Source organism: Pipistrellus kuhlii, unplaced genomic scaffold (genome assembly GCF_014108245.1).
Source record: "Pipistrellus kuhlii isolate mPipKuh1 unplaced genomic scaffold, mPipKuh1.p scaffold_m20_p_5, whole genome shotgun sequence".
NCBI classification, from domain to species: domain Eukaryota; kingdom Metazoa; phylum Chordata; class Mammalia; order Chiroptera; family Vespertilionidae; genus Pipistrellus; species Pipistrellus kuhlii.
Genome location: NW_023425551.1, coordinates 31,685,553 through 31,711,974, shown reverse-complemented (window position 1 = coordinate 31,711,974; position 26,422 = coordinate 31,685,553). Strand labels below are relative to the sequence as shown.

General features: G+C 49.2%; 1 protein-coding gene across 1 annotated transcript; it reads left to right on the top strand.

Annotated features, from left to right (window-relative positions):
• The first annotated feature begins 6,070 nt into the window (after positions 1–6,070).
• NR2E1 (nuclear receptor subfamily 2 group E member 1) lies at positions 6,071–26,120 on the top strand. The gene is made up of 9 exons (XM_036415165.2): positions 6,071–6,626; positions 10,878–11,023; positions 14,407–14,494; positions 16,057–16,292; positions 17,555–17,701; positions 19,874–19,970; positions 20,360–20,509; positions 20,768–20,873; positions 24,656–26,120. The coding sequence occupies exons 1-9, from the start codon at positions 6,602–6,604 to the stop codon at positions 24,816–24,818; spliced, it is 1,158 nt and encodes a 385-aa protein (XP_036271058.1). The 5' UTR covers positions 6,071–6,601; the 3' UTR covers positions 24,819–26,120.
• The last annotated feature ends 302 nt before the right edge of the window (positions 26,121–26,422 follow it).

Genomic DNA, 26,422 nt, shown 5'->3' with positions numbered 1-26,422 from the left:
GGTCTCGGTCCCCTTATCTGTAAAATGATGGAATTGGATGAATGTTGATCTATAAGGTCATTTTTTTTTTATTTGTGTGCTCTGTGATTCTGAGCTAAATGGGAGCCAAATCAGACCGTGTAATTCATAGGAAATTAGGAAGCTGGAGAACACTTGGTGGCTTCTCTTCCAGGATGTAGTCTGCTTTCTTGTTTCTCTAGTCATTCTTTTGTTTTAGCCCAAAATGACCTGCACAGCCTCCCAAGGTTTAGTGGTCTGGAGGACCTGTTCCCAATCCCCGCCCCCCATTGCTGAGGCACAGCAGGCAAGACCCACCACACACACTTCAAGCCTCAGTTTTGAGTAGCGGCAGGCATCAGGCGCTACTCATACATTCTGCATTCATAAGGCACCACTGTGTGCCAGGGTGCTAGGGGCTGTCGATCCAAAGATGAATCCGTCTCTGCCTCAAGGAGCTTCCAGGCTGGTTGGCTACCTGGGTATCCCTCATGTCTTCTTATCCCTCTTGCCTTTAGGAAATGAGAAACTGGCAGCATTGTCTCTGTTGACCTATCTTCTTGGAAGAAGAAAAGAAGACTATGTTTTTTCCTTACCCCTGGTACTGTTCTCAGGCACTGGCCGGTGTGGCTCAGTTGGTTGGAGCATGGTCCTGTACATGGACACGTTTTAGGTTCGATTCCTGGACAGGGCTCATGGCTAGGCTGTCCTGCTGTCTCCATTTGGGGTGTTTACAAGAGAAGCAATCAGTGTTTCTCTCTCACATCCATCTCTCTCTCTCTCTCTCTCTCTCTCTCTCTCGCTCTCTCGCTCTCTCGCTCTCTCGCTCTGTCTGTCTCTCTCATTAATGAACATATCCTCAGGCAAGGATTGAAAAATAATAATATAGTAAATGAATAAATACATCTCAGGTCATAGAGAGAGCCTAGGTCTTAAATGAAAGCAATTTGACATGCGAACCACAGTAAATTCTTTCTGGAACAAGGCAGGGTACCAATAAATAACATGTTTAATGTAAGAAATAAAGTAACGGGTGGGAGAAGATGTTTCTGATTATTCTTGGGGCAAGAAGTATATAAAAGTGCAGAGACACTCTGGAAGGTGCTAATGGCAGCCTGCCTGTAGACCTGCATTTCTTCTGCTGATGTGGCCGTGAGGGGAAACTTGACGTGTTATTTGTGAAAGGGGAGGGGGGAGGGGAGGGCTGTCACACAGAGCAGGTCTTAGTGCCGTTGCTGTTAGCAGTGCCATCTTCCACTGACAACTCTCAGCCAGCACAGTCCAAGAAAAACTATGCTACCCATAGGGTTGTGGAACACCTGTGCCTCCTTTCTGGCTCTTTCTCAGTGTTCCTTTTCTGAGTAGAGTTAGATGGGAGACAAACAACTTGCCCACAACAGAATCAGGGGCAAGTCTGATGAGACGGTGCCTTGCATTCTGTCACTTAGAAACCCTCACTGAATACCTGCTGCCTGCTAGACACTCTGCTCCCAGACCCACCTTCTCTCTCACTCACCACCCACTGGGGGAAGCAACAACCAACCACAGGTTAAATTATGACTAGGAAGCGAGAGAAAAACCAGCTTTCTTCTTCATGTAAATAAGCAAATAAATGAAAACGCTCAGTGTCAGTGTCTTGTCGAGAGTGAACATCAAACCTCAGCCAAACTCTGCTGGTAAGTTTTCACAGCCATTTCCTGTGTCTGAATGGTTCTCAACTCAGCTCATCGATGAAGTGAAGGTCATTTTAAAGAAATGCATCTCCAGAGGTAGATGGCCTCTTAAGGAGGATTGGTCACTGGTTGGGGAAGGGGTCTCTGTTTCACACCAATTTCATCAGCTCTGCTTGCTGCTAAGAAAGCTTCTTCTTTCTTCTTCGCTGTTTTAATTTAGAAGAATGAGGGGACAGTGAATGGAGAAACGTGACAACATTTTTGGAGAAGCTTGTGAACAGAGAGGTTAGGGATCAGACTCAGACAATGTACTGTGCCTTTATACAATCTTAGTGAACCAGACTCTACTTCCCCTATAAAATGGGTGGGAAGTGCCCTAACCAGTTTGGCTCAGTGGATAGAGTGGGTTTGATTCAGGTCAAGGGCAAGTAGTCGGTTACAGATCAGGCTCCTGAAGGGGCACTCAGTCAATATGTTTCTCTTACATCGGTATTTCTCTCTGTCTTTCCCTCTCTCTTCCATTCTCTCTAAAAATCCTCAGGTGAGGATTGGAAAAATAATGACAATAATAAAAATAAAATAGATGGGAAGTGGCATTAGCAGAAGAGTAAACTTCAATACAACACATTTTTCAGCATCAGTAAATTTTCCTAACACAAGGGCAGCTTTCCAGGGCATTCCCTGACAGCCTACCCTACTCACACTGGCTTAGGGTCCCTTGTATATTTCCAGAGAGTCCTGTGTTTTAATCTGCTCCACAGCTCTTACCTCTTATGTATCTGCTTCCTCTGTGACCTCCTTGAGAAGGGGTCATGTCATTAATCTCTGGCACATAGGGGGTGCTCAGTGTTTGATGAATGATGGGGATTGGTTGATGGACATAGAGACCCTTAGATTCCATGGTTCTTCTCCTGTTCTTACTTCTTATCTTCCAGACCAAAATGTAAACATCCTCAAATAAAAGATGCCTCCCCTGTGTTTTTGGCTTTGGTTTGTTAGAGAGTTGCATATTCATAAGAGGCTAAAGAGGAAGTCTGAGGCTACATTTGGATCTGGTCAGAAGGGCTTAAGTCCCTCTGGGGTATGGCTCCACTAGCTTCCCAACAAACACTATAAACCAGTGATTTTCAACCTTTTTCATCTCATGGCACACATAAGCTAATTACTAAAATTCTACTATATATATATATATATATATATATATATATATATATATATATGCGCCAAACTGGCCAAAAAATAGATATAATTTTTATTTGTTCACACCAGATGACTTTTGTTTTTTAATTTGACAATCTAAGACATAAGAGGTCAGTGCCCCTGACTAAATAGTCAGGTATGGCATGTTTTAAAAATTCTTGCAGCACACCAGTTGAAAGTCACCGCTATAAACTCATCCTGGAACTTTAGATCTTACCTCTGTTGAAAGGTATGCCTGAGATAGGTGGCATTTGCTGCTTATCAATCATTTCCCTTAGAGAGCGCACAGGAAAAAATCTGTGAAAGTTAAGACTGAGCAGGGCATAGTCGTCTTACATATAATGATCTGGCACCTCTCTAGGGAACTAGAGAGGTCTAGTCACTTGCCCAAAGTTACACAACTAGTTGGGACAGAGTCTGAACCACACCACCTTCTGGCTTCCAGTAATTTAGCTTTGCTGTGCCTCCAAAAGCTTCCTGGGAAATCTGCAGGTGACTTTCCTCCTTCATTCGTTCACTCAACATTTACCTAGTATGCAACACTTGTTAAGAGTTGAGCAGCATGCTGGAGCCTGTGGAGAGGATGATGAAAAGTAACAATTCCTGCCCTGCAGAGGCTTTCTGCTCTCACCTGCACCCAGGAAGGCCGCACGCGTCTACACCTTACACCTGCAGCGGCTTTGGGAGCAACAGAAGTGAGCCAGCACTCTGGCTCCAGCCCCTCCCACCTACCATGGATCTTGTCCTTACTCTTGCCACTGAACCAATCATTCCAGAAAGTCATCATGATGATTTCAGAACTGCATTGTGATTTATGCAAAGCAAGAGGATAATTACAGGCAGGAGGGCAGACGCAATAGAACAGGCTGTTGGTGTGTGCCTTTTGCCATGGCTGGATGGTGTGTGTGTGTGTGTGTGTGTGTGTGTGTGTGTTTCTATTGAGAGGACTTCTTGACATTCTGTTTGATTAGAAACTGGTAACAGGAGAAAGAAGGAACATTGCCATTTTGATTGGGAGATAATCAGGGAGCCTCATGCGCATTTCCCAAAAGTTTTGATGCCTACAAATACACCAGCGGGTGAAAGTGTTGGGGAACAGGAGGAGTTTGGACCCCTCGAGAGCCAGTCCTCCTACCTGCAAAGCCTTCTGGGTCTCCTCACCACAGAATTCTCAACTTTCCCTTGGGAGAGGGGCCCAGCTCTACTCCCTGACACCAGCCTTCTTTAAGCCGAGATAAATTACTTGGACTCTTGAAGCTTTTTATACTTATTCCCCCCCAAACCCCACCCTAACCCCTGCGTCCACATGAGGGTGGTTGTGGCAGCAAGTGGATTTCTGGCGGGAACGAGAACCCCAGGCCGCAAGCCCCAGCCTGGGGCAGGAGTAACTGGGTCTTTACCATCTCTCCCTGAAAGAACTTCCGTTCTAAGCTAGGAGTTCAAGTCTGTACCTTGTCGCCTGAGGGACTCGCTGCTCCAGCTTCCGCCCAACTTGGCTGTCAAAAAATGTTGATTTCTTGTCCTGCCTCCTAAAACAAAAACAGAAACAAAACCCCCGCAGGCTTATGGTTTTGCCCCACCATTTCCTAATCTTATCCCAACATGGAAAACCGAGGGTGGGTCAGTTAGGATGTCCCTGGCCCCCACCATTGGTTGCTGAGCGATCCTAGAGAGGGCAGCGGGCTCCGAGGTGCCGGCCCGCCACTGCAGAAGCTGCTGTCACGCGCTGCAGCGGGCACTGGAGGATGCAGAGGCGCCATGCGCCCTGTTTGGCCTGGGGCTCCGGGAGGGTGGTGGGACAGGCGAAAGCACTCCTTTGTACACTCACTGGGATCAAAGCCCGTGTTGACTCTAAGCCTGAAGATCGTGGGGTAGGGGGTGGGCAGGGAGAATTGCAGAGTGCTGGCCTGGGCTCTTACCCATCCCCCCATCTCCACCCCTACTCCCACCCCCTGCTTCCCAACCTGCCACGCAGGGCTGGGAAGCAGGGGTGTGACCCCTGACCTCTGGCTCGGCCTAGCCCGGAGGAAAGGCTGGCCCTTGCTGGACAAGTTCAAGCTGCTGGGAGGGCTTCCCTAAGAAGTCATCTCCTGGAGACCGGGAGTCGCCGGCTGCCTGGGCGCGCTCCTAGAATCGCGCGGGGAACCGCAGCAGGAGCCCCGGCATCAGCTCCGCGGACGGCGGGGATGGGCCGGCGCACGGAAGCGGGAAAGCGCTTAGGGACCCTGGGGCCTGGACGGAGGGCCAGCACAGCCAGCAGGGCCGAGCTCCGGAGGGGAGCTTCGCCCTCCGCGGCTCCGGGGCGGGCTGGGGGCGCGGCCGGAGTTGCGCTCTGCTCTAGCTGGGTGCGCTCGGCCTCCGGGCGGCGGGCGGCACCTCGCCAGGTCCGGGGAAGCGCGGCGCCTCCGCAGACCCACCCAGACCTGCAGCCCCCACACAGCGCCCTCAGCCAGAGCCTTCCCTAGGCAGCTGCAAATAAGTAACTAGTACTCACCTCGGGCCAGATCCAAGTTTTACCCAACAGAAAGGGCGCGGGACTAAAAATGAGCCCACCTCCTCCGTGGCTGCATCCGGCACGCGAGTCCCCACTCACAGGGTCCCCGCTGTCCTCCTCCACGAACCCGTCTGGAGAGAGAAGGGGAAAGGCGTTCTGAGAAAGCCCCCTCCCCCCTCCCCTCCCCTCTCGCCATGAAATATAATAATTCATTTTTGTTACAAGCAGCGCAGCCCTGTCCTCACCATATCACGCGCGCGCAGAGCCACACACTCTCTCACAGCCACGCTCGCGCGTCGGCTCCCAGAGCGCCTGCATTTTCTCCGGGAGCCGCTGGGAGGTTCATTAATATCATTAGCATTTAACCCCCCCCCCCTCCCCCCCCCCCCCCCCCCCCCCGCCCCGCACATGGCTGACGTCAGGCCCCGCCAGGAGTTGGGGGAAAAGCTAAGTGGGCCAGGGACGCCCCAGTCCCCTCCCCGCGGCTGCCTGTCAGAGAGAGAGCTCCTGGGGATCTCACAGGGGGCCCAGTCCGCGGCGACGGGCACAGAGTCGCGGGGTAATGAACTTCGGGGGCCCCGAGCCGCGGCGAGCGCGGCTGTCCCCGGAAGCCGGGAGCCGGCCGCCCGTTCCCTCGGGAGACTGCCCAACCATCTAGCGGTCTCCCTGGGCGCCCGTCCGCCCGGAGGCTGCGGCCGCTTTCCTTCTCTCCTCGGAAGACCGGCGGTCTGCACAGCGCTGTCCACACGCGGCGTGCCTGGCGCAGAGGGAGACGGTGGAGACGGACAGACAGGAATGGAGAAAGAGGGGAATCTGGCCCTCGTTGCTCCGTAGGAAGACCGCTTTCGTGCGTCTCCATTTGTGTCCTTCAACACCCCTCCTCGATCTCCCTCCTTCCTCTGTCTGTCTGCCCCTCCGTCTCTCCATCTGTCTGTCCATGCGTGTGTGTCCATATCAGGCAACATCCCCCAAAGCAGCGGTTTTGCAAGAACCGGGAAGAAACTTAAGGATGCTTGCATTTGCACGGTGGAACGAATTCTGAGCGCTCATCCCCCTACCCAACCCGGGGAGCAGCGCGCGCCGGACACCCACCCCCTGCCCGGCCCGGGAGCCTCGCAGGCTGGAGGGCGGCTGGAGAGCCGTGGAGCCCGGCGGCGGCGGCGGCGGCGGCGAGGCGGACGCTGTCGGCCGGGACTCGAGCGGCGCCCACCAGCCGCTGCGCCCCGGGGCCGCCAGCATGAGCAAGCCGGCTGGATCAACAAGTGGGTACCTTTGGGTCCGTCGCTGGGCCGGGCGGGGAGGCCGGGGTGGTCCTGCCCGGAGTGCAGCGACTGCGACCCAGGAGAGGGGCTCCCTGGGCGCGCGTGTTTGGCCCAGCTTCTTGCAGTGAGCCGGAGCGTTTCGTGGTGAGGGAAGAACAATTTGTTAGCTCTGAACCTCTTTATCCCTCCTCTTTCCCGCAAGGTGGGAAGGTTGCAGCCCCTGCAGCCAGCCCACCAGTCCCGCGAGTTCCCTCCACTTGTGTGCGGGGCGGAGGGGGCGGTGGGGGCGGAACTAGGCCTCGGCCCGCGGCACCGTCCTCTGCTCGCTCCAAACTCCCAGCTCCGCGCGGCGCAGCGCAGAAGCAACTCTGCGAAAAGCGGATTTTGAATGGAATGCTTTGCACCCCATTTCTAGCTATTTCGAATAATCCTGCAAACTGGGAAGCAGAAACCGTTTAAAAGTCACATTTTCCCCTTAATCCTAAATCCGCATAGGTCATACCCGGGGAATTTGAAGTATGGCGAGACGCCCCAGCGAAGAGAGGACCAAATCTCTAATCCCAAGGAGGAAGGAGCCTGCGGCCTGTTCCGTTCTCGCGGGTTTCTCCTTCAAACTTGCTCAGCTGGCGGCGGTCCCCCCCACCGCGAGCCCCGCCGAGGCTGGTGCCCAGCCGCCCCTGCACCACGGCCTGGCCTAGTGCAGGGCGAGGTGGAGTCCCAAGGCTTCGGAGTGCCCGGAGCCTGCGGAGCCGAGGACAGGCAGGCCCGAATGCTGGGATCTCCCCGGGCGGTTCCGTTCCCGCCTCCGGGGCCTGCCCTGTCCTAGGTCCAAGGCTGGGGGCGGCCGCTGCTGCTGTCACCTGCAGCATATTCTGTGCCCCCTCCCTTATCCTCATCATCTTATTGGGAGTCTGAAAGTTGGCAGAGTCCTAGAGACACTTCTGAGAACTGATAGCGAAGTCCCACTTACGTACGGGGGTGCGATTCCTGCCCATCCCATGTGGGTCGTGTTTTCACTTTGTCTGATGGTTTTGGCTTGGGTGTTGCCCTTTTAAAAATTAGACCAAAATGAACGTGAACAAAAAGAGAAAAGGAAGCATGGTTAGATCTAGGCAGAGGAGAGAAGGAGCCTTAACCGCGTTCTGCATCTGCATCAGAGCCCGCACCAGAGGGCTGGCCTGCTCTGGCCCGGCTTGTTGGACCCTCTGGGGAGGGAGCCAGCTCGTGTTTGTGTGGCCCAGGTTCCCGCCTGCGGGGTCCACGTTCCCGCGTGCAAGGTCCCTCTCGGGAGGCGCGGAGAGAGACCTTTCCCGCGGCATCCCGGGCCTCACTGCCCAAACCCAAGCCCTGGGCCCTGAAGGCCTCCTGCTTGCTCACCCCGACAGCCCCCCTCGCCGCCCTCCCTGGAAGTAAGGAGCCTCCGACTCTTGCACCCACTCGGGGTCCGGAGCCGCCACGGTCGGGGCATTTGTGAAAGGGGAGGCCTTGGAGGGGCGAGAAGGAGCGGACGAGAAGCCCGTCCGTTCGCTGGGGACCAGCCCCGCGTGCCCAGGACTAGGACGCGGTGGTCCCTCCAGGCTTTTAGAAAGAAAGGGGGGGGGGGGAAGACAGTGTGATCATCGGGAAAACTTTGGACCTTTCCAACTTCCCGAGAGCCTGAGTTTGACCACGGGAGCCTGGCGCCCCTGCGCAGATCCAGCCTCCACTTCGGAGGTTTCTCGGGACGAAGGACCCGCACCCCGCACCCCGCACCCCGCACCCCGCGCCCGCGCCGGGCCGGCCGGGAGGGCCGCGCAGCCGGGAGGCCCCGCCGGCCGGGCCCAAGGTCCGCAGCCCTCACCCGGCGGCTGGAGAGCGGAGCGCGGCCGCGGGGAGCCCGCCTGGGTGGTAACCAGACCTCGGCCACTCACCCCTGCGGCCCGGACTAACTTCTTTCAACAGCCCCTGATGGTAATTACAGTAATCGAAGCTGCCATATATCTTTAGGCAATTATGACACACACAAAGCCCTGAGGGGACCCCCCGGCGCGGGGAGGGAAGGACGGTTTTCCAGCCGCTGGAAACCCCCGCCGGCCGCACGTCGGAGCTGAGCTCGCTCGGTGTGTTAAACCGGGAGCTTTGCAACGGGGTCAACTCGCTTGTCTCGTGACCCCCAGTCACCTTAACGGGGCCGGGCCGCGGGGGCGGAGGCGCAGGCCCGCCGCCGGGCGCTGGAATGTTCGCATTCCTCCCTCCGCGCCCGCCCGGGGCGGGGAGCGGGTCTCCCGTGGCCCGGGGCGGGCGCGGGTGCCCGCAGCAGGAGCCGGGTGCTTCCTCCACCCCTTCGGGGTTCTCTGGGGGCGGGGGGGGGGTGCCCTGGCCTCTGGATGGCAAGCAAGGACAAGAGCCCCTACCCTGCTGCTTCTCCTGTGCGCTCATCTGGGCGTCTGCAAAAGTGCCGCGGGGGAGACCGGACCCCGAACGTGGACCTCAGCGGAGGCAGAGGGCGCGAGTTATGCACAGGAGGTTGGTTGCAAATGACAGAAACCAAATGCCTGCAGACCTCGGCCGCGGTGCAGCTAGGAGCGAGTCCCTGCTGGGGGGCCCTGAGCTTCCCCGGGCGCAGCGACAAGACGGAGGGGTGAGGGACCAGCCCCTCCCCCTGCACAGCCTCTCCTCCCCCTGCACAGCCTCTCCTCCCCCCCTGCGGGAAGCGGGAAGGAGGGGGGGTGCCCAGGCGGTGGTCGCCTCGCCGCGCGCCTCCCCGCCGGCCTTTGTCACCGCCCGAATTCCCATGCTACTCTTTTTGACGGGTCACTGGTGGCTCTATAGGCAGGTGCTTCGGCGGGGTTGTAATTACCCCGGCCGAGCCTGGTGGTTACCGACCCCCCTCCCCTCCCCGCGGGCCGCCCGCGCCCTCCCCCCACTCCCCCAGCCTTCCACCGCGGCCCCAGCCGCCACTCCTCCGAGGCCACCGCAGGGGGTGCCCGCCCGCCGGGACGCGCGGGATCCATGGGCGAGTTCCCACCTCCCTGCCCAGCCACCCTCACCCCGGCCTCTCCCCGCCCGCCCAGCGCTCCAGGGGGCAGCTGGGAAGTTTCCTCCGGCCTCAGGCCGCCGGGGCCAGACCGGAGACCTGTGCATGGGCAGCAAAGGAAAATTAAGTGTTAAGGAGTTAATGATGAGGAACTGTCATTATTACTAAAGTAACACTTTATTCAGTGCTCCCCCTGTTTGTGGGAGGAAGGGTCTGTAAGTCCCTAATAGCTCCCTCCCTCCCTACACGGAATTGTTGAATATTATCCCCTCCTTTACATTCCTTCAAAGTCTGCGGGCACCCCAGCCCTGAGGGGATTTCAGGGAAAGTTCCCTTCCATCTGGCGACTGTGGAAGCCAATGGACGAGGGTGCGGGGGGACCACAGTGTAGACTCGAGAGCAATCGGTCAGCCCGGGACAGCCGGCTGGAAACCGGGGAGGAAGGGATGCACAGAGGACCCCAGGGTGGAAACGCGTCCTTGAAGGAAGAAGCTGGAGAGTGGAGGAGAGGAGGTGCTCCGGGAGGACCTGCCCGGGCGGCCACACACATGGGCGTCCGTCTCCTCGGCCCTGCCGGGCCCATGGCTGCTTAACTTTGGGGAGACATTGTTTTCCTAAAGGAAATGATTTCTCAAAAGCGTCCCAGCGAGCGTTTTGAGCACCTAGGTAAAGCGAAAGTTGGGCCAGGACCACGGCTCTTATTATCATTAATCATCCTAGTATTAGCATGACAATAATCGTCCTGATAATAACCACCTCGCGGCGGCTGGCTGGAGGAAAACGCGATGGCCTCCCAGCTGCCATCCCGGTTCCAGCCGCGATTGTGCTTCTTCCCTTCCCGGTTTACGTGTCCAGTTTGCCTCCTCGGCTTACCAGCAACTTTCTGTGCTCACTGCAGGCGCGGGGGAGGGAGGGCGGCGGCCCAAGTTGGCGGAGCCTGGGCCTGCGGTAACCTTTCATTCCCAATGGGCCCGGCGATTAGAGGCGACCCCAATACATGTAGCGGTGCATGAGTAATGCTCATTGTAGGAAACTGACACTTGCTCAGGGAAAAAAAGTTTGACTATAAAATCACTTCATTATTTGCTTTTACCGCAGCCTCCGTGCTAATCCCCTCAGAGGTCAGATTGCTAAGCACCTCTCTCTCTCCCCCTCTCCCCTTTCCTCCCTCTCCTCCGCCCTCCTCGCCTGCTCGCCCTTGCCCCCTTCCTTCCCTGTCTCTCCTGCGATTTCAGGCCGCATTTTAGACATCCCCTGCAAAGTGTGTGGCGACCGCAGCTCTGGCAAGCACTACGGGGTCTACGCCTGCGACGGCTGCTCCGGGTTTTTCAAACGGAGTATCCGAAGGAACAGGACGTACGTCTGCAAATCTGGAAACCAGGTACCTTAGCCAGGCTGCATCGCACAGCTCCCCTCTGCTGCCTGCCCCTCCTTTGTTTGTGTCCGAGGACGGCTCTGCGCAGGAGAGCCCAGACCTTGACTTCTAGGGTTCACTCTCACCACAGACTCAACTCTTTGGGGCCCTTTCCCTTGGGTAAAGCGGGGCAGAAGCGGTGTGTGTGGGAGGTTAGGTGGGGGGCATGGCTGTGGAGGGTAAGGAAAAACCCCGTGAGTTTGCAGTAGGTAGTCTGAAGTCCCAGCGTCCCGCCTCCCCACCCCCAAACACTTTAATCCTCTAACATTTCGACATTGGGTAAGGCCCTCTCCAATTGGCGCTAAAGCCAGCGCAGGGGGCCTAAGGGACTTAAACATCTAAACCTCAAATGTGAGCAGGAGAAAGAGCTACGTGGTGCTGTCTGTCCGCCACACCCATCTCTAGCACCCATCCCTGGGGTGGCAGAGGTGAAGGGCACAGGGCATCCTACTCAAGATTGAGACTCAAAGTGAGTGTTAGCCACTGGGACAGAGAGGATGTGTTCTGTGAAACCTATGCCCTTCAACTCTTCTGCCTCTGGCTGAGCCTTGTCAGAAAAGGGCTGAGCGAGCAGGAAGAGAAGGCTAGCAAGGAAGGAGTAAGCGGGACCTTCTCCCAGGTTCCCGAGTCTCCTCTGTCTCTGCTGAGATGTGCCTGGTTGGTTGTGTTTTGGTCTTGGGCAGGCTGAACTGTCTCAAAGAAACAGGGGAGACCGGGCATAGACTGAGCGTGAGCCAAAGCTGCCAGGAAAAGCGACTAGAAGCCCTGACTCATTTTCCAGGCCAGTAACAGGCTTATTTCAACCTACAGTCATGGTGGGTTCTCAAACTTCAGCTCATGAGCCACATGTGGCTCTTTGGCCCCTTGAGTGTGGCTCTTCCACAAAATACCACGGCCTGGGCGAGTCCATTTTAAAGAAGTGGCGTTAGAAGTTTAAGTTTTAAAAAATTGGCTCTCAAAAGAAATTTCAATCGTTGTACTGTTGATATTTGGCTCTGTTGACTAATGAGTTGCCGACCACTGACCTAGGGGATCAGCCTTTTGATCCCACACTTTGCCCTCTCTCTGTAGCCGGGCACACAGACCCTCCAGCACAGAGCCACCGCCTTGACTCCCCAAAAGACCCTGGAGAGTGTATTAGTCAGAAGTCCTCCTTTGGTGACCAAACTGGTAAAACATTCTCACTAATTAATATCTATGTATTAATATGACACACATATATACAGCCACATATATTGTTTGGTGCTAGTCGATCAATCTTTTTCTGAAGCCATGTCTGCTTATATCACTTTCTGGTAGATTTGGATTATCAACAAAAACAAGAAGACATCTGTATTTGGATAAGTTACTTGGAACTCTCCTGCCCTGTTCTTGTTTTATTGGATTCACAGCTCTGTCTCAGTTTCTGGCTTTACCATATGGGCACATCACATTACACACACACACACACACACACACACACACACACAGTGCGCTGTAGCCCAGTAGCTCCACAGGAATGTGGGATGGCTGTGGGCTGCCAGATTCGAGCAAGTTTCTACTTAAATTGTCTTACTTTTACGCAAGGCACAGATTTGGGGAATCAAAATCTCAGATGTTAATGCTTGATATTTTCAAAAGGGTTGGCTATCAACACGCTGATGTCAGTCCAAGTATTTGTAAAGGAGTGATAATAGACTCATCAGGCTTGGTGGCTGTCTCCTTGCAGAGAGAATAAATGCACGGAGTGGAGGCACTCATCCTTCTCCCCGGGCTCCAGATATTTATATACATATGATCTGATTTGGAGACACTCTTAAAAACTAATGAAGGCTTCCATTTTGCATTAACATGTTAACAGAATATATTTGGGGAATAACGTCTGATGATAGGCATATGATTGCATTTAATAATAACTTCTTTAAGCCTTTTTACATTAAGCTATTTCACTGGCTAGCAAAGATGCTCTGAAGAATTCACTTAGGAACCAAAAAAAAATTTTTTTTCCTTTCTCTCTTTTATTCTAAGATTAGGTAGATAATATTTCAGCTTATTATTAACAGCAACGAGGACCTATAGAAATTGTTACAACCCCCAGCCTTGTATTTATTTTTAAAATCAACATTTTTAAACCAGAGGGGTGTGATCTTATAAAACTGTTTTCTAATGTGTAATTATTCCCAAGGGATATTTTAGAAAATGTACTTACTCTAACTTTAACATATATAACATTTTGGTATTATAAAGCAAAATAAAAATACATTTACTTATTCTCTTTTTTCTCATTGCAAATCTAACAGTAGCAACTCATATAAACACCAGAGAGCACCAAACTTATGTACTTTCTGTATATTATACGTGACTCTTTATATAGCTATGTATGTGTTTCCTCAGTAATAATACCAAATACTGAATGAATTCCATAAAAAAATTTCTCTGTAAATTTCCCCTTTTAATGGCCAACATTTCCACATAAAAATGCATTAGATAAAATATTTATTTTCTCACATGTCCTTGATAAATAAATACTTCTAAGTCAGCAATTACCTCTTTTCCCAGTTATCACACTAATATTCTCAACCCATGTTATCATTTTGTCAGTTTATCACATTATCTTCCTAGACATATTTACATGGAGAGTATTTTTAGATTTTGCCCAGGGCTTGGTCTCTTCCCTTCTTACCCTTTCCTTTGGGGGCCCTGCCCTCCTAACCTCTCTGGCTTCTGCCTCAACACACTTGAGAATGACTATCTGTCCATGAGACAAGGCTTTAAGATAACTCTCACCATGCTGCTTACAAGGACAGCTTTCAGTACAAAGGCAAGAGTGAGAAAACAGGAGAGTAGAGAACACATGGGAGATACTTATCTGACAAATAAATGGGCTCACCCAGAAAGTGAAAGAGAGAGGAAGACTAAGACCCTAAGTGGAAAGATAGCTAGTGGAAGGGGGCCATGGCAGGGATCCTTCCAGGCCAGCCCGCTCCCAAAGGGCCGCCGGGGCCTCCTCCTATGGGCCAGGTCGCTGTCTTGGGTCCTGAAAAAGCCTCACCCCAGTTTCTCCACTCTCGGAGGTCCCCTCGGGAGCTTCTCCTCTTAGCACAGCAGAGTCTGGCACACCAGGGCTGTGACTCTTCATCTGCTTGGAGAAGGATTTTCCAACTTGAGCATTGTCATAGAGTCATGAGTTGGTCCTCTTGAAGTAGCCCTGGGAATCCCAGTCCTTTCTTTACCTGGCCCTGCTGGTGCCCAAGGGCTCACTGCTTCCCGGACCCAGCTGGAGGTGGCAGGTTCTGTTTCCCCACCCAGAGCCGGCTTTGCGTCACCATCTGAAGGCCCAGGGGCCGCTGACGGCCTGCGCTCTGTTCCAGGGAGGCTGCCCCGTGGACAAGACGCACAGGAACCAGTGCAGGGCATGTCGGCTCAAGAAGTGTTTGGAAGTCAACATGAACAAAGATGGTAATCAGTGCATCTTTTTACTCTAACAACGTTGATTGATTAACAAAATATATATACAGGAAATACTAGGCATGTCAACCATCTCCCCAGCACTTCTTTCTAGATGCTGGGAATTGGCCTCAGGCTTTCAGTCATATCCTTCCTGATCTCTTAGCATGAGCCCCATCCCAACCCTCTTGAACTTCCTAGTGCAAGGCCCATGCCCACATTGGAAACCTGGGCTCCACAGTCACCCCCAAGAAGGCAGCGTTCCTTGAGACCCCTGTCATCTTTTTAAAATTATTATTATTGATTTTTTACAGAGAGAAAGAGAGAGTAATAAAGATTTAGAAACATCGATGAGAGAGAAACATCGATCAGCTGCCTCCTGCACACCCCCCACTGGGGACGTGCCTGCAACCAAGATACATGTCCCTGACCAGAATCAAACCCAGGGACCCTTCAGTTACTGAGCCAAACCAGTTTTGGCTGCCTCTCATCTTAATTACTCAGTTCACCCTCCTTACAGCCTCTTGCAGGATCTCACAGTCTGGATAGCCTTTGGGGGAAGAGGAGATCAGAGACTAGGAGACTGACATGTGGGAGGAGGGAGGACAGAGACAGGAGCAGGAGCTCGGGGAATTTTGAGTCTCTATTTGCAAATTCAACAGGATTCCAAATTTGGCACTGCCAGTGTGGGGATCTGGGCTTCTCCGGAGTTTTCCCTCGGTTTTACAGAAAGGGCTGGGGAGTTTGGGTGAGGCCTATGGGTGCCTCGGACACCAACTCCCAGAGGGCTCTTATACTTGCACAGCAAGAATTAGGATTCTGGGTGCCAGGTGGGGGTCTGGCAAGAGTGCACCAGGCCGGGGCAAAGCAGGGTGGGGTGGTGGGGTGGTCATGGCCTGGAGAGAGGAACGAGGCCTCAGTACCGGGTGCCAAGTGGGCTTGGCCTTGGCAGCCCAGGTGGCAGCCCTAGGAGGCACAGCAGCTTACTGGGGAGAGTGCTTTCCTACCCCCTCTCCCTTTCAACCTCCCAAGCAGGAGCTCGAGTCCAACCTGATGAACTTGTGTATTGACAAGTTGTCAAGTTAGGCAAAAGGAAGATTGCCCTGAATTAATTTGTTTGTTTAAGCTGTTGGTGGTAATTGTCACATCTCCCTGCCTTCCTCCAGCACAGTCCCTCCGAGGTGGGCTCCCCCTGTCCCATCCCCCAGGGTCCCAGGGCTCAGGGCCTTTGCGTCTGTGGTGGCCCTCTCTGACTTTGCTGTGTGGGCTGGGGGTGCGGAGATGGCGGTGGGGGGAGCCATCCTAGGGTCAAGCGGGGGAAAGTCTGTGCAGAGGCTAGTTGCAGAGGGAAGGGGGAACGCGGATCCCTAGCTAACCCCTCCCAGAGGGCTCTCACGGACAGAGAACACCTAGTCTTGCTTGAGTCATGTCCTTAACCTGATACTTGGTGCCGGGGCTCCCCCTCAGAGCGCCCCCACATTCCGAGTGCCCTTGCCTGCCCTGTCCCAGCGCGTGTGGCTGTGTGTCTCACAGACTCTGATCCCTGGCCTGTGTCCATCTGTCTGTCTCTGCAGCGGTGCAGCACGAACGGGGCCCTCGGACGTCCACCATCCGCAAGCAGGTGGCCCTGTACTTCCGCGGGCACAAGGAGGAGAACGGGGCGGCCGCGCACTTCCCCTCGGCCGCGCTGCCCGCCCCAGCCTTCTTCACCGCGGTCACGCAGCTGGAGCCGCACCGCCTGGAGCTGGCCACGGTGTCCGCCACGCCCGAGCGCCAGACCCTCGTGAGCCTGGCTCAGCCCACGCCCAAGGTCAGCGGCCTTGCTGGGAGTCCCAGGAAGAGTGGGGGGGGGGGGGGGCACAGGGGAACCTATTCCTTCTGAACTGGAATGGGGACAGGCAAACGATGGGGCGACCTCTCAGGATGCAGGCCGAGCGCTGCACGGAGCGCTGGGCCTGTTGCTCTTCTCCCTGGAGCCAGAGTTGCTCACACTTGAGTGTGCAGTACAGTCACTCTCTGAGCTGCTACAAACATGGACTCCCCGGCACCCTGTCCTTCCCCCAGCCACTTCCCCAGAGGCCCTGTCAGCGCGTTTGATGTGAGCAGGGGAGAGAGGCTGCACCTTTGGCAAGGGCCCTGGTGCGGAGCCCAGTCTGAGCCCAGCAGGCCGCCTAGGAAGTCCCCTGCAGGTCAGAAGAGTGGACATTTGTTTTGAGAAGGAGGAAAAGAGTCCTTGAGTTGCTAACCTCAGAGAGGAGAGTGGAAGCTGACATCATTTCCCAGTCTCCTCTCACTCACTCCCTTCTGAGCCTCAGGGATTGGTTTACACCAGGCTCTCTACTGGCCGGAACACAGCCAGAACCGCCTCAAAAGGCTGCTGCCTGGGGACTACCCTTCAGGCTTCCAGCTGGTACCTGCCCACAGCTCCCACCCCAGGCCAAGAGGAGATCTGGATCTCCCCCAGAGGAGGGCCAGCTGCAGCCCCGCACCACAGGGAAGCCAAACACCTGGGCACACACACAATATTTAATATTGCTTCCTTACCCTTGATGGGTATAATAAGCTTGGGAAAGTAGTGTTATGAATATGTTGTCAGTTATGAATGGGGATGCTCTGTGAATGATTAAGATGTCTAATTGAAATATTTCCATAATATACTAATCCTTTCTAAAAATACTCGTATGCATATTTGTGTTTGGGATGCCTATTAATTTGTACTTTTTTCCACATCTATTTTTATGTACACAAATGTGAGCAGCTCTTTATCTAAATGGGGAGACAGGCCTGGCACTTGGCTCAGCCCGAGGAAAATTTGCTGCCGGGGATAAAAAGCCAGAGGCCCCTCTGGAAGGAAAGGGCCCACACAGTGGAAACGGGGTCTCCCCCCAACACTTTCCCAAACTCTATAGCTACGATGTTTGGTTTTTATGCCCTTATGGCAACTGCCCGTTTAAGCAGAACATCCAAGTTCCTATCTCCTCCTCTGTTCTAATTAGAACATCACAAAGTTGGCTCTTCTTGCAAAGCTGTGGTTTCCTCACTCCCTGGTCTCTCTGTTTCTTTCCCACCCAGTACCCCCACGAAGTGAATGGGACCCCCATGTATCTCTATGAAGTGGCCACAGAGTCAGTGTGTGAATCAGCTGCCAGGCTTCTCTTTATGAGCATCAAGTGGGCTAAGAGTGTACCAGCTTTCTCCACCCTGTCTTTGCAAGACCAGGTATGACCAAGAGGGCCCAGAGGTCTTGAGGGAAGGAAGCTGGGAAGAAGCAACAGGAGTCAGCCTTATGGAACTGTAGGTAACCTGGATAAGTAAATCACCAAGGTCAGGCATCAGATCTTAACAGCAAGGAGGGATCTATCTTTGCTAGCTCCTTCCTACGGGTTTAGAATATCTAGCTATGGACCTTCCTAAGAGATGTAATTATGTTAATTTGGAAACTTCATATATGGTTGATGAAAACCAGACAAGGGCATTAACGTTTTTTAGTTTAATTGAAGCTTCAAATGTAATCACAAATTCTGAATGACTTTTTAAAAATTGTTAATAGAGACCGTGCTTTCTTAGAACGCTGGAGATGAGAGAAATAGAAGAGTATTCTCTTCTAAGGTTTTTGGAGCTCATCTCACTATTCTATATGCTCAGCTTTATGTTTTTTCATTGTGATAGAGTTGGGGCCACTACTTTACCAGCGTATATGATTAAAGGGTGTGTTGCAGGCTAAGTTCTCTCTAGATTTTTAAAGTCTTTTAGACATTTTGTAAACAAATGGGCATTGTGCATAATTCTGCGGTTGTAAATGATATTCTGAGGCAATAAAAGTTTGTGCTGCTAAAAACTGCATTGTACCAAAACCCAGAAATTTTGTTGTTAGGGGCATCAGAAATGGCCTCTGCCAGAATTTTTCTGAACTTAAGGGAAAGGAAGAGAATGAAGTGTTCACAACCTTGGCTGTTACCAGTGCATTCTTGGGAATTAATGACAAATTTCCCAAAAGGCTAATAAGTAGTTCTAAAAGCAAAGGATTTATTTCTTTAATTCATTTTATACCTAATTAAGGAATAATAGGGCCCCTTAATATGAAGTACATTTCCTACAGAAAGACCTGGCAATGTGCTAAAGACATTTAATCTTCTAGCATGGAATGTTCTTTTTTTTTTTTTTTTTTTTTTCATGACCTGGACTTTCAAACATGGCCAGAATTTGATACTGTTTACCTTGCATTTTTTAAATATTCTTTTTTTGTACTCAATGTAATAAAAAGAAAGCATTTTGAAAATTCAACCTTTTGATTTTGGTTACAAGCCTTCACAATTTAGCTCTTAGTTTCTGAAAAAAAAAATCCTTTCATATAAATCATCCAGAATTGGCTGGATTTTTACAGATGTTTTAAAAAACAAATTTTTCAAGATGATTAAGTTTTATCTTTGACCTGGTTAGCTGGTTGGCTCTAATCATTTGCCGTGTGTGTGTGTGTGTGTGTGTGTGTGTGTGTGTGTGTGTGAGAGAGAGAGAGAGAGAGAGAGAGAGAGAGAGAGAGAGAGAGAAAATTGGCTATTTTTTTCTCTCAAAACAAGTATTTGTAGACTCTTTAATTCAAACAAAATTTATTTACTGTCTGATACTCAGCCCTTCGATGGAAACCCTTCAACAAATAGCAAACTGCAGTGAAGTGGAATCCAGTATATTCATTTGGAAAAGGAGCCAGATTTTCATTTTAAATATTCAGTAGCATATTTTATTAGAATGAAAATGACAAGCACCTTGATGCTGTCCACTTATGAGTCTCAGAAAAATCAGTCAGTGAGATGAGGTAAACTCAGTAAAGCCCGATTAACATAATTACACCCTGATTTCCCTGCATGCCTCTTGGGAATTAGTGAGAGATCTCTCTCTCTCTCTCTCTCTCTCTCTCTCTCTCTCTCTCTCTTTTCTTTCTCTTTCTCTCCTCCCTCTCTCACCCTATATTCACCAGGACAATGAGGACCCAGATTTGCAAGCTTACTCTGGAATCTTCAACCCTGAAAATACCAGCATTTTATAGGAGGGTGTCCACCTGCTGGACTGCTGGTGGCATTTCATTGAGCCTGAGTCTCTGGGAGAAGTTTCTAGGTGTTTAGAAACAAATAAATGGGAAGACCAAAAGGATAAACCTTTTCCTAAGGGAAGCAAACTTTGGAGGATTAGAATGGCTGACTCTCAGATGCCTGTGCTTATCTATAGGCACCTTTTGAAAAAGGAAAACAAGGGAAAGATAAAAATATTCAGAGGAAAAATTACCAAGACAAGCATTTAAAACACTTTTTAAAATAATGGAAATTTACATATTGAAATTGTTTATAAATTTATAAATTACACGCTATATTATATTATACATCTATTGTATGACAGCTGATGCTTTTGGAAGATGCTTGGAGAGAACTGTTTGTTCTAGGAATAGCACAATGGGCCATTCCGGTTGATGCTAACACTCTACTGGCTGTATCTGGTAAGAATTGCACAATTTAATGACTTTGTTGTAGAAATTACCATAAAAATACATTACTGAAAAAAGAACAACATGTAAAGAATAACAAATTCCCACTGAACAATGGAGTATACCTGTCATTTATAAATCTATATTTAAATGCAAATAATGTTGTTTTGTTGTATTCATGACTGCTTGCATTGTTATTTAAATGCAAATTACTGTGTTTGTTATCATCCAAGAGACGATTTTATATTAACTTTCATACAATATAGCCAGTGTACATGGAATCAGATAGCTTAGAGTGACAATTGAAAAGATATTGATATGCAGGATTTTGTCAAAAATCAATATTAAATTATGAAAAAATGCCTTCATATTATAGCATTTATTCCATGTTTTAATTCTAGGCATGAATGGTGACAACACAGATTCCCAGAAGCTGAATAAGATTATATCTGAAATACAGGCTTTACAAGAGGTGGTGGCTCGGTTTAGACAACTCCGGTTAGATGCTACTGAATTTGCCTGTCTGAAATGCATTGTCACTTTCAAAGCTGGTAAGTAGACACAAATCCCTGTCTCTTCTCTCCCGCCCCCCACTTTTGCCACATCACTAATTCAGCCACCTCAAATTCCAGCTTTACCTTTGCTAAAACAAGTGATAGTTTTGAATGGTGCTGAGACTGTTAGTCTGGCCTCATTTCCATAGCCATGAGGACTTGCGCATTCTCCTGCTGGCTATTCTCTTCAGAGAGGAGATTTCACGCCTGCATTTCCTGTGCTGTCTATCACAGTTTCCTGGTCTTCATTTCTAGTTCCTACACATAGTGGTTCTGAACTGAGAAGTTTCCGGAATGCTGCTGCCATTGCAGCTCTTCAAGACGAGGCTCAGCTAACTCTCAACAGCTACATCCATACCAGGTGACTCTTGTTTGCCCTGAAGGTGTCCTTAAGAGGGTTGTTCCCATGGTGCATGTGTGAGCAGGGGGTCATAAGCCAGTTCAAACTTTCTGACTAATTATTCTCTTGTCAGCCAACAAAGTTACTCAGAATTACGTGCTCACCTATATCACATGGTGGGTGAGATGAGCAAATAAAATTAGATTAGCAATTAGATTGCCAGATGCCTTGCAGCCGACCTGGTTGAACAAGTTAATCTATCATAATAGTTGAACAGCTTGTATGAATTGACCCAGATGTGGGAACGGTAACAATGAAGGCCACGTGTTATAGTTGAGAGAGTTGAGAGTAGTGAAGTCATCCTTTGAAAAAAGGCAAGTGCCTTTCTTTGGATGTCAATCCCAAATAGAAGGACCAGAGAACTTTCTAGAGAGGCCATCTGTACCCCCATCATAACTGCTGATTGATAGCTGTTGAGTTACTTGGAGTCATTGCACCCACCAGGTTATACTGGCCAAGCAGGGCTCATTGGCAGAGCTGCTTTTGTCTATTTGTAGGAATTCTCAGTCACAGGGGTTTCAGCAGCCCTCCTCATGGCCCACCGATGGGGGTATAGACCTTTATGCTTCCATTTTTAGAGGGAAAAGCAGGACTTTAAAGAGCTGTGGAGTTTGCTAGGTCTGTGGTGGATGTGAGGTTAGAACAGAGTTGCTATTCTTATTATTCTCTAGGCTGGCTTATTTATTTATTTATGGCTATTAGGGCCAAATGATTGCTATGGAGAGAGAATGGGACTTTTAGGGTTGGAGGGAGGAAGGGGCAGAGAGAGAGAGAGAGAGAGAACGAGAAAGCTAGCTTGGTCTTAACAGGAAGCCCATGGAAGCCTGTCTCTATCATCTCGATATCACTACAGACACTGTGCTGGAATAACTTAATCAGATGAATGGAGACTGTCAATGCCTCCCTTATGCTATATCGGTTTGGAGTAATATCACTTCTGCTAGGATTTTCTTATTTTTATTACAAATCCTCTGTTGAATTTATTGAATAAAACTGTTCTCTGTCCATGGAATACCATTAAAACTGTGTTGTGTGCTGTGCAATGTGTATATGTTTTCCTAAATTAAAGTGCCATGGTTTTTAAATTTAAAATCCATGTTAAATTTCAATATGTATATTATAGGCACTGAATATATGTTCAAAATTATTGAATGAAGCAGTACATAATTTCCCCACTAAAAATTAATTTGTATATTAGAACTGACCTCTGGCATTTAGAGCCATTAAGGTTTAAAGAACATCAAACCAAGAAGAATATGATATCAGTCCAGCCTTCACTGGTGAGCACTGTGGGGCACCAGAGAATAAGACACTTACCGGTGCATGAAATAGGTAGAAGTATTATTCCAATTCAGACCAGAGAAGACAGAAAAGCAAAGTGGGGAGTGGGAGAGACAAATTCTAGTTGGGGGAGGCTGGGTGAGGGAGGATTTGGAAAGGCTGATTGATAGAGGGGACCACACAGGAGCTGGTGTCTATGAATGGCAGGGATGAGGGGTGCTCATTAGAGCTGGTAGAGGAAGGTGCCAGAGAGGTGACTGAGGAGAACCAGAGAGAGAAAGCCTGAGAAAATTAAACCACAAATTAATAAAAGTCTATTTTAAAGAAATGGCAAGTATTCTACTTCTCCCTCACCCTCAAAACAAGGAAATTATTCCTAGAAGGAACTCATCTGCTTTGACGTGGAATTCTTGTTTCATGATATCTGCCTCAGCTATAATTTAATATATTAAGATCTAGACTCATGCATGTGACAAAACTGACTATGCCTTATTTCTTAGCTCCTTCAAATCAGGATCATTCTCCTTTAGCACTTTCCTGTCTAGAAAAATAAAATCTGAAATCAAAATGAAAAGTTAACATAGCGAACAACTAATAGTCAAACATTGCAAACTGAGCTCATTATTATAGCTGTGTGAGCTATTTATAATTATCTGTTATATAAGGAGAAGGCTTGACTTGGCTTTTCAAAAAAATCATATGTTATCATTCAATATCAAATACATGGATCTTTGACAGGCTCAAAACACTTACACCTGAGTGAAAACTTCCAGTTATTTTTACTAATGGATGAAATCAGGATCATAGCTATTCTAAAATATTAATTTTGAGGAGTCAGACACTTGCTCTCTCTGTGTCTCTGTGACTCTCTCACGCACACATATACACATATACATACTTTGTTATTATTTCTCAGTACTGTACTTCATATATAATAGACAATTCTTGTTGACTGACTAGCCAACCCCTTCTTAACTAGAGAATAAAATAAGTGGGTGAGAATGTATTATTTATTTACCAAAAATCAAGAATTCTCCAAAATCCATCCTTTTTCAAAGTAATCACTTCCCCCAGTGGTTCCTCACACTGGGACCTTCTAGCACATTAGTTTGATGCAGCAGACGTGGTAGAAGCTCGGCTGTGTTCCACCCACTGCAGCTTCTCTTGCCTCTCCCCTATCCTGGGGCAGAAAACAGAGCTATTGACAAGAGTAAGTGGCCAAGGTGAAAGGGAGACCTGGATCTTGGGATTTCTTTCCAGAAAACGTAGGGGAAATTTTTAGCAAGAAGAGCAAGTGGTGGGATTTAGGCCTTTAAGAAAATGCAGATAAACGTCACCATTTCCATATTGCACTAATCAATGTGGGGGTGGTGATCCCCATCCATGGTGCTCAGGAAGCTGGGTAGTCAAAGAACCAAATGAGGCTCTCAGAGGTCCAGAATGAATAATCAGCCTCGTATCAGGTTGAAGAGAAGGGCTTTCATGTCTCAAAGCCAGGAGACAAGCGGGATGGTTGCTGTCCTGGATTTTATTTGCAGGCTGGGGTTATTGGGCAGTTAAACTCAGTGTTCAGCCACCTGACTCCTGGGAAGGAATGTTGATGTTCATCAGTTCCTAGCACTTTGTGGCTATTGGTTGACCTGGTTCTGTCACAGGTTGTGACCCCAGACCTCAGTCTTTTAGATGGTTTGTTTCAGTGGCAGGAGCCCTCCCTGGGGAGTGTACCGATACTTGATCCCAGGCAACTGACTAAAGAAGCATGAGGGCTACTGTGAGGAGGTGGCTTACACGCATCTGAAGGCAGTAGAAAATGAAACGTGCACATCTGAACACAGATGTATGTTGGACATTAAGGAAGGAAATTGTTAAGCAATTTCTCACATCTTTAATTATATGTCAATTTCATTGACATGAAAGTTGGGTGGCACTGCCACCCAACAGAACTTAGCCTTCAATTTGCAGTGTAATAAGGATGGAATTATTCCTGAATGTAGCTAAGTATAATGCCTGAATAATAATTTGGAGAATTTCCTAGAAAAAAGGGATCCATTTTATTTGAGGGAAATGGCCTACCAAAGGAAGAAACCTTCACAATCAGAAAACATGGGTACCACCACTAGCTACTGCACTAGCACCTTTATATTTATTAACTTGCCTAAACTTAGTACCTTGTTTCTTCATTTTTTCCCCTCCAAACAAAATGAAATGCAACACCTTTGCTAATGTCGAGACAGTCACCATGTGATTTTGACATCATGTGTGTTCTCCAGGCCTGGACACTTCTGCCTGTAGAATCAGGACCATAAATAGGGCCCGAGTCCCAGACTTGGCTGCAGGGGAAGTGTACTATTCACGAGGCCCAGTCAGGAAACTATGCTGGAGATGGTGTGTGCTTACGTATGAGCTGTTAATTCCCAGTGGTAATGGATTTGACCTTGCTTTCACGGCTCCTCCCGTTCCAGATATCCCACTCAACCCTGTCGCTTCGGAAAGCTTCTGTTGCTTTTGCCAGCTTTACGTTCTATTAGCCCATCCACCATAGAAGAAGTGTTTTTCAAAAAAACCATCGGCAATGTACCAATTACAAGACTGCTTTCAGATATGTACAAGTCCAGTGATATCTAAGCTCTTCAAGTTCCCACTTTTCAGTACGAGATCGTCTCTGATGAACTTCTACCCATGGAGAACAAGCTTCAACTAACCAACCCTTTGGGAAGCATATGCCTGGGGGTGTGGAGCCTTTAGAAGGAAACGTCCATGGACACAACAGTTGCAGTTAACTCTGACCCGCTGCTGCCTCATCCAGGGCAGGGCAGCCCAGAAGGCCCAGCTGCACAGAGAACTCACGGCTGCCATGCCCTGGGAGGGCACAAATGGAGGGTTGCCACTCTGCCTCTCACCTGGAAGATCCATCTGAACCATCCATCTGAACACCGGGACATGAGTAGAACTTCCTTTTCATCTTTAGTGTATAAAATTGGGTAACCAAATACAACTCTGTGTATAACACCATGCAGCAGCCCTGAGAGCTATCTTATGAACTAGACTTTATTGTAAAAACAATGGTTAGGTTTAAAATGAAAAGTTTTATCAAAAGTTTCCCATCTATTGTAATACATAATTAAGTGGCCTTCAGAACTGAGTTAATAAGTGAAAGGTAGCTTACGCCGTGAGATTTGCTTTTTCTCTATCTTTTTTTCCCCTTTTCTCTTTCTTTCCTCTTTCTTTTTAATACCATAGGCCAGGCAACCTTGTCAAAGGATTGGTGGACAAAAAATAAAATTCTCACCAGAACTTCAGTTTGAATAACATCTCAAAAAATAGAAGAGCTTTACTAAAAGAACAAAAGTCGAGAGAGGAAGACTAAATAAAGAGAAAGCCAAACCAAATAAAGCGAAGGTGAAAGATTGAGGCAGATTGCTGTCCCATTAAAATAGTGCTGAAACCAAAGGCAATGAGGGTCCAAGCTGGTGTTTCAGTGAGTCACATCAGACAGGAAACCAGCACAGACATGATGTTGAATGGAACGTCAAAGAGATGAGCACTAAGAGGTTTCTCGGTTGATCCACTGCTAACAGCTTGAGACTCTCAAATGCCTTTTAGAAAACTGGTTTCTAGTAAAGCCTTGAATGTGTGTGTGCACGCGTGCACACATACCCACACACACACACCCCATTCTACATTGTAAGCTGCTCCTTTGGTATCAATCTATACTTATGAAAATGTAGAAACAAACATTTTAAAATAGCTGCTGTACTTTTCACATTTTGATTTAGTAGTTTCTAGCACTGAGGAAAACTATTCAGCACTTGGACTATCATAGGTTGAAACTTTTCTTGTACAAAGTGAATTAACCTGATTTGTGAAGTTAAAAGGTTGTACTTCATTGTATTTACAAAGAATAAAAGTATATTGAATCTAAATGAATTTGAACTCTGCCTGGTTTCTTAGCCTCCTTCCCTGGCTGGTTCTCACCCACCAGATACAAGGTGGTGGCAGCAGCTGGTATAAAAATTGAAGCTCAGAGCACTCCAGCCTGAAGAACTGAACTACAAAGGCAATTTCCTTTTTACAGTGAATCCCATTTGTAAAATGATGAATAAAGAAATAAAACAAGATTCCATTCTCTGCAGCTCTCAAATATAATTGCATCTGTTAGAAAAATTGCTGTGTGAGGAAGAAAGAGGACGATTAACAGAGTCTTCATTCACTTACTCCTCTGTTTCTAA